The sequence below is a fragment of the Telmatherina bonti genome (assembly GCF_933228915.1).
Source record: "Telmatherina bonti genome assembly, chromosome: 6".
NCBI classification, from domain to species: domain Eukaryota; kingdom Metazoa; phylum Chordata; class Actinopteri; order Atheriniformes; family Telmatherinidae; genus Telmatherina; species Telmatherina bonti.
Window position 1 is genome coordinate 3,430,385 of NC_136624.1, and position 12,135 is coordinate 3,442,519.

Consider the following 12,135-nt stretch of genomic DNA (forward strand, 5'->3'; position numbering starts at 1 on the left):
TTGAGGTGTGTTGTGTTAGCTTGAACTGCACTTTGCATGACCTCGGGTTCTGAATCTGTCGTTTCGGTGGAACCTTTGCCAGATTTTGACGATACACATTGACTAATGGCAATTACGAGTTCCAGTATAGTTGGTGAATTAATTTTGGAAGAGATTCCGTCCCTGCTGTGAAGTACCATTTTCTCATTGGTATGTTTTTCTGTCTCTTGGCTATTGTAGCTCTTTTGCTGAGGCAAAGTTAGGTAAAACCAACCTTCATATTGTCTTAAAGCTCCAGAATCGTAGCTCTGATCACATTTCATTTGCTTCTCATGCTGCTTCTGCACATGGTCCCTCTTCAAGTCTGATTGGGGTCATGGACCAAGAAGTTTATGTCTTAGTTAGGGCCCGATGGTGACCAGTGTTCTTGTTCATCACAACCACATTAGTTTTATTGTTCATTTATTTTTATTTTTGTTTACTTACACTTATCCTCATTTTCCTTTCTAAAACTCTGAAATTCGCTGTTGTTTATTCCACACCGCGCCATCTTTACCGGGAATTAACTGGTCCCGACCCCCATGTCACGTCCCCCCACTGGGGGGACACGTAAACACAAAAAAAGTGTCTCCATTACACTTTTGCAATATAGTTCTGTATTGAAATGTCTAAAAAAAAAACACCTCTTGAGATCGTAAAAACTTTTATAGCTGCGGTTTGTTATGGCGATATTTAGTTTTTGAAAAGTTTCTAGGTGTGATGGAAACGCAGGGTTTCAGTGTGGGAGGGGGCACATGCCACAGGGGTCTGAAGCCAGATGCAGCTGATAGGCTCGTCTTTCTTCTCAAAAATGTGTAAATCAAACAAAAAACAGCAAGAATGTAATAATACATGTATGTTAGAAATATAGCTTTAATAACATTCAGGGATTTTGTAAAAATAGTATTTTGGATCAAATAGGTCAATTTTCTCTCAACACATATTAAGTGGAAAGAAACATTTATTTTTATTACCTCATTGCCAATGTGGGAAATTGTTTTGGTTATTTAATGTCAAAATATATGTGCACCAAATATCAATGACCCTGTATTGTTTTAGAGATCTGAAATGTAAAACTAGCAACATGGATGACCATCCAGTGCTCTTTGTACTAAAGGTGTGGGGATCCACTGCGTCAGTGGATGCTCCTTTTACACCCAGTTATTCTGCTGAATCCTCCTGAACATGATATTTAGTCCATAAATTTGATTAAAAATGCATCCACACCAGCTCTTCTGCTTCTAATCCGGATTTGCTTGCCTGGAAAGTCAGCTTAGTTTCAACCCGAGATGACTCCTAAAAGTTCAACTGATGGAAGTTTTCCTGAATTAACCAACAGGTGAACCAGTTTCCTTCTTTTGTCGCGTCTTCTCCCTTCGTGATGCAGCGCTGCCTCTGGCAAGGAGGAAAATAAAAAGGCCCGGTTTGTTTCAGAAAGGCTGGCGTGAAGCTGCAGCCTGAGAAGCTGCACTTCCCCTCCTGTTTGTTCCTGAGCATCACATTACAGCCAGGTCTGGCTTTATGGCATCGCATCGCATCCTAGCAACTGGATATCAACGTTTTAGCAGGTTAGATTCTGGTTTCAGGTGGTGAAGCTCTGTATTCTGGCCAAGCAGTGAAACCGAAGGCGGAGCTCATGCATCCAAATAGCTCAGTCTGTTGAACACATTTAGGTCCTCTGGTCTGTGTTTCTGCTTCCTGTCAGACTGCAGAAGGTGGAGAAAAAGCTTTTAAATGTAAAAAAAAGATGTGTTTTTAGCTAATACGACAACAGCAGCTGAAGCAGATAAAACAACAAACCATTATCTATTTTCTGTCACGTGGAATTTTTACTGCTGTTTTCTCTTCCGTTTGGCTTTATATTTATATTTACTGCTTTCTGATTGTTTTTCAGCTGCTATTTGATTTGGGGCAAAATAAAGAAGCGTCTAAACTACTCCCACTGTAAACTAATCTCGCTGTAAACTAATCTCGCTGTAAACTAATCTCGCTGTAAACTACTCCCACTGTAAACTAATCCCGCTGTAAACTTCTCCCGCTGTAAACTACTCTTGCTGTAAACTAATCTCGCTGTAAACTACTCCCGCTGTAAACTACTCCCGCTGTAAACTACTCCCGCTGTAAACTAATCTCGCTGTAAACTACTCCCGCTGTAAACTACTCCCGCTGTAAACTACTCCCACTGTAAACTACTCTCGCTGTAAACTACTCCCGCTGTAAACTACTCCCACTGTAAACTACTCTCGCTGTAAACTAATCTCGCTGTAAACTACTCCCGCTATAAACTACTCTCGCTGTAAACTAATCTCGCTGTAAACTAATCTCGCTGTAAACTACTCCCGCTGTAAACTACTCCCGCTGTAAACTAATCTCGCTGTAAACTAATCTCGCTGTAAACTACTCCCGCTGTAAACTAATATCGCTGTAAACTACTCTCGCTGTAAACTAATCTCGCTGTAAACTAATCTCGCTGTAAACTAATCTCGCTGTAAACTACTCCCGCTGTAAACTAATCTCGCTGTAAACTACTCCCGCTGTAAACTACTCCCACTGTAAACTACTCTCGCTGTAAACTACTCCCGCTGTAAACTAATCTCGCTGTAAACTACTCCCGCTGTAAACTAATCTCGCTGTAAACTACTCCCGCTGTAAACTACTCCCGCTGTAAACTACTCTCGCTGTAAACTACTCCCGCTGTAAACTACTCTCGCTGTAAACTACTCCCACTGTAAACTAATCTCGCTGTAAACTACTCCCGCTGTAAACTATTCCCACTGTAAACTACTCCCACTGTAAACTACTCCCGCTGTAAACTACTCCCACTGTAAACTACTCCCGCTGTAAACTATTCCCACTGTAAACTACTCCCACTGTAAACTACTCCCGCTGTAAACTACTCCCGCTGTAAACTACTCCCGCTGTAAACTACTCCCGCTGTAAACTACTCCCGCTGTAAACTACTCTCGCTGTAAACTACTCCCGCTGTAAACTACTCCCACTGTAAACTACTCTCGCTGTAAACTACTCCCACTGTAAACTACTCTCGCTGTAAACTACTCCCGCTGTAAACTACTCCCGCTGTAAACTACTGCCACTATAAACTACTCTCGCTGTAAACTACTCCCACTGTAAACTACTCTCGCTGTAAACTACTCCCACTGTAAACTACTCCCACTGTAAACTACTCTCGCTGTAAACTACTCCCACTATAAACTACTCTCGCTGTAAACTACTCTCGCTGTAAACTACTCCCACTATAAACTACTCCCACTGTAAACTACTCCGACTGTAAACTACTCTCGCTGTAAACTACTCCCACTGTAAACTACTCCCACTATAAACTACTCCCACTGTAAACTACTCCCACTGTAAACTACTCCCACTATAAACTACTCCCGCTGTAAACTACTCCCACTGTAAACTACTCCCACTGTAAACTACTCTCGCTGTAAACTACTCTCGCTGTAAACTACTCCCACTGTAAACTACTCCCGCTGTAAACTACTCCCACTATAAACTACTCCCGCTGTAAACTACTCCCACTATAAACTACTCCCACTGTAAACTACTCCCACTGTAAACTACTCTCGCTGTAAACTACTCCCACTGTAAACTACTCCCACTGTAAACTACTCTCGCTGTAAACTACTCCCGCTGTAAACTAATCTCGCTGTAAACTACTCCCGCTGTAAACTACTCCCGCTGTAAACTACTCCCACTGTAAACTACTCTCGCTGTAAACTACTCCCACTGTAAACTAATCTCGCTGTAAACTACTCCCGCTGTAAACTATTCCCACTGTAAACTACTCCCACTGTAAACTACTCCCGCTGTAAACTACTCCCGCTGTAAACTACTCCCGCTGTAAACTACTCTCGCTGTAAACTACTCCCGCTGTAAACTACTCTCGCTGTAAACTACTCCCGCTGTAAACTACTCCCGCTGTAAACTACTCCCACTGTAAACTACTCCCACTGTAAACTACTCTCGCTGTAAACTACTCTCGCTGTAAACTACTCTCGCTGTAAACTACTCCCGCTGTAAACTACTGCCACTATAAACTACTCCCACTGTAAACTACTCTCGCTGTAAACTACTCCCACTGTAAACTACTCTCGCTGTAAACTACTCCCGCTGTAAACTACTCCCACTATAAACTACTCCCGCTGTAAACTACTCTCGCTGTAAACTACTCCCACTGTAAACTACTCTCGCTGTAAACTACACCCGCTGTAAACTACTCCCGCTGTAAACTACTCCCGCTGTAAACTACTCCCGCTGTAAACTAATCTCGCTGTAAACTAATCTCGCTGTAAACTAATCTCGCTGTAAACTACTCCCGCTGTAAACTACTCCCGCTGTAAACTAATCTCGCTGTAAACTAATCTCGCTGTAAACTAATCTCGCTGTAAACTACTCCCGCTGTAAACTACTCCCGCTGTAAACTACTCCCGCTGTAAACTACTCCCGCTGTAAACTACTCCCGCTGTAAACTAATCTCGCTGTAAACTAATCTCGCTGTAAACTATTCCCACTGTAAACTACTCCCACTGTAAACTACTCCCGCTGTAAACTACTCCCGCTGTAAACTACTCCCGCTGTAAACTACTCTCGCTGTAAACTACTCCCGCTGTAAACTACTCCCGCTGTAAACTACTCCCACTGTAAACTACTCCCACTGTAAACTACTCCCACTGTAAACTACTCTCGCTGTAAACTACTCCCGCTGTAAACTACTCCCGCTGTAAACTACTGCCGCTATAAACTACTGCCGCTATAAACTACTCCCACTGTAAACTACTCTCGCTGTAAACTACTCCCACTGTAAACTACTCCCGCTGTAAACTACTCCCACTATAAACTACTCCCGCTGTAAACTACTCTCGCTGTAAACTACTCTCGCTGTAAACTACTCCCCCTGTAAACTACTCCCACTGTAAACTACTCCCACTGTAAACTACTCCCACTGTAAACTACTCCCACTGTAAACTACTCCCACTATAAACTACTCCCACTGTAAACTACTCCCACTGTAAACTACTCCCACTATAAACTACTCCCGCTGTAAACTACTCCCACTGTAAACTACTCTCGCTGTAAACTACTCTCGCTGTAAACTACTCCCGCTGTAAACCACTCCCACTGTAAACTACTCCCGCTGTAAACTACTCCCACTATAAACTACTCCCGCTGTAAACTACTCCCACTGTAAACTACTCCCACTGTAAACTACTCTCGCTGTAAACTACTCCCACTGTAAACTACTCCCGCTGTAAACTACTCCCACTATAAACTACTCCCGCTGTAAACTACTCCCACTGTAAACTACTCTCGCTGTAAACTACTCCCTCTGTAAACTACTCCCGCTGTAAACTACTCCCACTGTAAACTAATCTTGCTGTAAACTAATCTCGCTGTAAACTACTCCCACTGTAAACTAATCTCGCTGTAAACTAATCTCGCTGTAAACTACTCCCACTGTAAACTAATCTCGCTGTAAACTACTCCCGCTGTAAACTACTCCCGCTGTAAACTACTCTCGCTGTAAACTAATCTCGCTGTAAACTACTCCCGCTGTAAACTACTCCCGCTGTAAACTACTCCCGCTGTAAACTACTCCCGCTGTAAACTACTCCCACTGTAAACTACTCCCGCTGTAAACTACTCCCGCTGTAAACTACTCCCGCTGTAAACTACTCCCGCTGTAAACTACTCCCACTGTAAACTACTCCCGCTGTAAACTACTCCCACTGTAAACTACTCCCGCTGTAAACTACTCCCGCTGTAAACTACTCCCGCTGTAAACTACTCTCGCTGTAAACTACTCCCGCTGTAAACTACTCTCGCTGTAAACTACTCCCGCTGTAAACTACTCCCGCTGTAAACTACTCCCACTGTAAACTACTCCCGCTGTAAACTACTCTCGCTGTAAACTACTCCCACTATAAACTACTCCCGCTGTAAACTACTCCCACTATAAACTACTCCCGCTGTAAACTACTCCCGCTGTAAACTACTCTCGCTGTAAACTACTCTCGCTGTAAACTACTCCCGCTGTAAACTACTCTCGCTGTAAACTACTCCCGCTGTAAACTACTCCCACTGTAAACTAATCTCGCTGTAAACTAATCTCGCTGTAAACTACTCCCGCTGTAAACTAATCTCGCTGTAAACTACTCTCGCTGTAAACTACTCCCACTGTAAACTAATCTCGCTGTAAACTACTCCCGCTGTAAACTACTCCCGCTGTAAACTACTCCCGCTGTAAACTACTCTCGCTGTAAACTACTCCCGCTGTAAACTAATCTCGCTGTAAACTACTCCCGCTGTAAACTACTCCCGCTGTAAACTACTCTCGCTGTAAACTACTCCCACTGTAAACTAATCTCGCTGTAAACTACTCCCGCTGTAAACTACTCCTGCTGTAAACTACTCTCGCTGTAAACTACTCCCACTGTAAACTAATCTCGCTGTAAACTACTCCCGCTGTAAACTACTCCCGCTGTAAACTACTCCCGCTGTAAACTACTCCCGCTGTAAACTACTCCCACTGTAAACTACTCCCGCTGTAAACTACTCCCGCTGTAAACTACTCTCGCTGTAAACTACTCCCGCTGTAAACTACTCTCGCTGTAAACTACTCCCGCTGTAAACTACTCTCGCTGTAAACTACTCCCGCTGTAAACTACTCCCGCTGTAAACTACTCCCGCTGTAAACTACTCCCGCTGTAAACTACTCTCGCTGTAAACTACTCTCGCTGTAAACTACTCTCACTGTAAACTACTCCCGCTGTAAACTACTCCCGCTGTAAACTACTCCCGCTGTAAACTACTCCCGCTGTAAACTACTCTCGCTGTAAACTACTCTCGCTGTAAACTACTCCCGCTGTAAACTACTCCCGCTGTAAACTACTCCCGCTGTAAACTACTCCCGCTGTAAACTACTCTCGCTGTAAACTACTCCCACTGTAAACTACTCTCGCTGTAAACTACTCCCGCTGTAAACTACTCCCGCTGTAAACTACTCCCGCTGTAAACTACTCCCGCTGTAAACTACTCTCGCTGTAAACTACTCCCACTGTAAACTACTCCCGCTGTATGTTTTTATTCATGTGAATTACTTCTGTGGCTTTTGGAAATACTAACGTATCAATTTTTTAAGTTAAAGAGGAGAAAAAAGGTGAAGCAATTCTTTAAATTTCTTGAAAATTGAACAGCACTTTCTTTACATTTATTTTTGCTTCTTTTATTTTAATGTAATTTTTTTTTTTAGGGTCTTTTTTCTGAATTTGAAATGATTAAAATTTGAAATCCAAGCATTTACCGAGTTTTGTATGCAAAACATATTGACTACTGTGCAAATATATATATGTATATATATATATATGTATGTGTGTGTGTATATATATATATATATATATATATATATATATATATTTAATATGTGTGTATATATATATGTGTGTATATATATATATATATATATATATATATATATATATATATATATATAGATAACATATACACTCTCACACACACACACACACACACACACACATATATACACCAACACATATACAAAACATATTGAATGCATTTAGGAAACATAGAAGCACATATACAAGTTCTATCTTAAATGATAGTTTTGCAGGTTTTTGTCTTCTTGTCTGCAGAACACTGTAGAGTTAAAGCTGGAAGGATTATTTCAGTGCTTAATTACTGAGTCTGATAGTTTCTGTGTTTTCATTCCTTAGCCTCGGAGGCACTTGGAGAGAGAAACAGCGGGCAGAAGTCGAGGAGGAGTCCGCTGCAGACGCTGTACGACGGTGACCAGGTCAGGCCCATGTAAACATGTCCTCCTGCTTCTGTTGCTAAGTCAGCACATTTTTCTTACTAAATTTGAGCTGTAACTCTGGAATTTAGAGAAAACACAGATTTTATATTTAGTGTCATTTTTTTAATTTGTTTTTAATCAAAGAAAGGTTTGTCAAAATGTTTAGGACTCGTTAAGCCGAATGGTCAACATAGTTATTACTGAAAACAGCTGCTGTCAGATGATCATCAGTGATAACAAACTAGATTTAATCCGGGGTGCAGTGAAATTGGACTGGACCAGTGGTCGCTCATCTTCTCTAGGCTGTGCACGTTCACAAGAAGAAACCGCTACAGCCAGCATTTCGCGCAGGAGACGCGTCTCTGGCTGCGAGGCAAAGCTACATTTAAAAACAATCTCCATCCATTACCTAGACGGTAATGGATGGAGATTGTTTTTGGGACAATATTTAATCTGTGGATGGCACTTCCCTGCAGACTGCTGGATAAATACGGCCCCGCCTTTTCCTTTACCGACGGGGAGGGTCTCTCCCTACAATCCCGTTTTTTTATCTTGTGAGTGAATCCGAATTACCTGTTTTTGTTTTGATCCGGCGATGAGCTCCGTGAAGCATTAAATGTAGATGTACATCGTGGTACATTTACCTCATGTACGCCGATTAACAGGGATATCAGTGATAGGCGGGGCTTGCAGGGTAGGCGGGCTTGTCGGGGAAGGTGGGCGTTGCGGGAGGGTGGGGCTTGCTGGAAGGCGGGGCTCAGGGCGGAGCAGTCTCTTTGCAGCAGAGACAATGCAAAATGAATTGTGCGGAATAGAGACGCTTTTATTATTAAAGGGTAGACTCTGATTTGGTAAGACAGTAATAAATAGGAACATACAGCTGTTGTTTGTTTACACTGAAGTCACCCTTCTTCTTCTACTGCTATAAGTCAGTGTCAAGGTGATTTAATCCCTTCAAACAGGCAGTGTATGTAAACGTATGTTATGATCAGAACAGATCTGATGGGAATTGTAACCCCACTGAAGAGATTGGGTGCGTGTGAATGTAAAGACGTTTTAGGACAGAGGTGACTTATTAATTCCCGTTAAACCCCCCGTTTTAATCTAAAGCTATTAGAAAATAACATAATATGTAAACATTGACGTCATGTGATCCAGTTACTGAATGTTTACCGGAGTCTGCTGCTGAAACGTATTGGATGTATTTCCTCCTTTCACCGCAGCCTTTTCATGTCATGTTTTACTGTCCGGCCAGTTTTACATGAGGGTCATTTTTCTCTAGAACTAAGGAAATCTAACACGGAAGATCTTTTGGTCTGAAGGGAGAAACTCTTCCTTACGTTAGGATGCTAACACTGAGCGAAAACAAAGCAAAGTAACAACATCCCACAGATGGTGTGCCGATGTGGGTCAGACATCATGGAAAGTGTCAATACCTTTTACCATTATTAATTATGTCGTCCGATTTAGTGATAATTATAAAGTGATCACAGCTTTCCTAACGAGTCCTGTCAGCTTCAAACTGGAATCTGTTCCAGGTTCCCTCCCAAACCACCACTGCAGCCACTGGTACTCCAATCATTGCTTCTGGTGCAGGAACAAACCAGTACCTTGCATCAGAAACCATTAAAACCAGAGGATTTCAGTACATTATCTCCACGCTGTTGAAGTCCAGTCCTGCAGGTTTTAGTGATTTAACTGCTCCAACGCCTTTCTGAAGAGGTTGACAACAAGCTGCTGAAGCATTTGATTTTAATCAAATGTGTTGGAGCAGGGAACAAGTAAAACCTGCAGCTTAGTGGCCCTTGAGGGCCAGATTTTTACTCTCCTGCATTAAATCAGCGATTAATCGAAGTATTTCCTGGTAAAGATCTCATTGCAAAGCCAGACAACTGCGAAGTAGAGGAACAAAACGCTCCTTATGAGGTGTTCAGCTGGTTCCAACATGTAGGTACTGAGATGTTTTCTCCTTTCAGAAGGTCTTGTACAAGTTTTTCAACCTCGGTAGGTGCACCGTATCTTTCCTAGCAGATCCTCGCCTTCAGGTTTCTGCTAAAAATCCTTCATCCAGGTGAGCAGAGTCAGCGCAACGTTTCCTCCATGTTCGGAGCAAACAGGGAGCCTCACACCAGGCGGGGCGCTCTGTGAAGACAAGGCTCCGACCGCTGCAGGGCTCCGAGGAGTAAAGAAGACTTTTGTACCATGAAGATGAACTGGATGACCTCTTGTTTTATTCACGCTGTGTGCAGGGGTTTTATTGGGACCACCAGAGAAGAAGAATCTGACCTTTCTTTGGTCTTGGCTGCATGAATAATGTGGGCAACAGCTAAATCTGGATCATATAAGTGTTGTCTCATTTTATTTGTTGCTTTTATTTAGACAAACTCTCTGAAATAAAGACGTGTCTTATTTATAAGGAAAGCAGAGAAAAAAACTAAAGATGCTAAAAATGCTCCAAAATAACCGTTCAGAGCAGAAACCTTTAGGTTTTATCTTTATAAATGTTAAACATCTCATGTGATGAAGGTTTACACCCGGTGTTAGCTTCTGACTGAAGACAGAACAACATGTTTTATTCTATGCTTGTTTTTGCTCTGTGTCTGCAGGTAGAGTCAGCAGTGCAGGCCGTCCATCAGGGCCGACGGGAGCTGCTGGAGGAAGCCTGTCGCTCCTACACCCGCAAACGCAGAGTCCTCATTCCGGAGGACCTGAAGCACGTCATCGTGGACGACCAGCACGGCATGCTGTACTGCTACGTGCCCAAAGTGGCGTGCACCAACTGGAAGCGGGTTCTCATGGTTCTGACAGGTGCTGCTGGGACCCACAGAAACCCCCTCGCCATCCCAGCCAACGAGGCCCACGTCCCAGGAAACCTCCGCACCCTGTCGGAGTACTCCACCTCCCAGATTAACCAGCGCCTTCGCTCATACTTGAAGTTTGTATTTGTGCGCGAACCCTTTGAGCGGCTGGTGTCTGCGTACCGCAACAAGTTCACACGGAGCTACAACACGGCTTTTCACAAACGCTACGGTACCAAGATCGTGCAGCGGCACCGGCCCAACCCGCAGCCGGAGGCCCTGGAGAAGGGAAACGACGTCTCCTTCAAGGAGTTTGTGTATTACCTGGTGGACCCAGCAACCCAGCGGGAGGAGCCCTTCAACGAGCACTGGGAGCGCGTGCACTCACTGTGCCACCCCTGCCTCATCCACTACGACGTGGTGGGGAAATACGAGACGCTGGAGCAGGACTCCCGCTACGTGCTGCAGCTGGCCGGCGTGGAGGAGCAGGTCAGCTTCCCCGCCTCGTCCAAGAGCACCAGGACTACCGGAGACATGGCGGCCCAGTTCTTCCACAACATCAGCCCGTTTTACGGGAAGAAGCTGTACAATCTCTACCGCATGGACTTCCTGCTCTTCAACTACTCTGTTCCAGCCTACCTGAAGTTCAGATGAGGTCCAGACTCACAGAGACCTGGACCAGGACCTGTCGTTGAGTTCCAACTCCTTTACAGGCTTTTTTTAAAACTGAAACTGCAATTTTTATAGGAAAAAAGAAACAAGAAAAATAATCATTTTAGAGACATGATGGAGAATTTCTGTGTTGGACGTTGTCGGACCTTCCATCACCAGATGCCTGAAGAGGCGAGTCGTGTAGTTACTGATCCGACAAACCATCGTTGCTGTTTGTTTGCTTTAATTTCTGTTTTCTGCTGTTTTAAAAAGTGAATTTGCACGAATAATGTTGAGGTGCAGTAGTATGACGAATAACGTCAACCCATGTTTCTGTGGTGAATGTCTCAAACACGCGTGCCTTGGATCTCCAGCCTTATTTTATCTCAAGGCAACAGTGAAAAGTTTCCTAGCTGTGTTTCCATCTTTGTGCCGTAGGAACAGATTTTGTGTCATTCTTATGATTTTATTTATTGTTTTATGTCTGACTTTACAAAGTCAAACCAAAACAGATGGATATGATTTTCTTGAGTTGAATAAAATTCCTTCCACTGACAGTGTCTATTATTGTTATGTCTATATGTTGAGCATTACTTCTAAGAGCACCAGTCATGACTCACATGCATTTTATTTAAATAACTTGTAACGGCTGCATAACTTTTACAAATAAAACACTCACAAGTCCAGTAAAGCCAGATATTTGCAAACAGAGTTAAAACTGCTTATAGACACGTTCACAAATCTAACATAGACAGGCACTCTTACAAACATGACATATTTGAGATCTAATGAGATTCCACATGAATTTACAACCTAAAGTTTTGACTCTGTGTG

The 12,135-nt window shown here is 43.2% G+C and overlaps 1 protein-coding gene across 2 annotated transcripts in view; it reads left to right on the plus strand.

Moving 5' to 3' along the window:
• Positions 1 to 11,687, plus strand: part of LOC306757417 (carbohydrate sulfotransferase 11-like) — a 35,133-nt gene extending 23,446 nt beyond the window's left edge. For both annotated transcript variants that reach the window (XM_079242464.1, XM_079242463.1), the window contains 2 exons: positions 7,773 to 7,852; positions 10,459 to 11,687. In XM_079242464.1, coding sequence (XP_079098590.1) covers positions 7,773 to 7,852; positions 10,459 to 11,304 — 926 coding nt within the window. In that variant the 3' untranslated portion in view covers positions 11,305 to 11,687. The remainder of the gene's footprint in view (positions 1 to 7,772; positions 7,853 to 10,458) is intronic.
• The last annotated feature ends 448 nt before the right edge of the window (positions 11,688 to 12,135 follow it).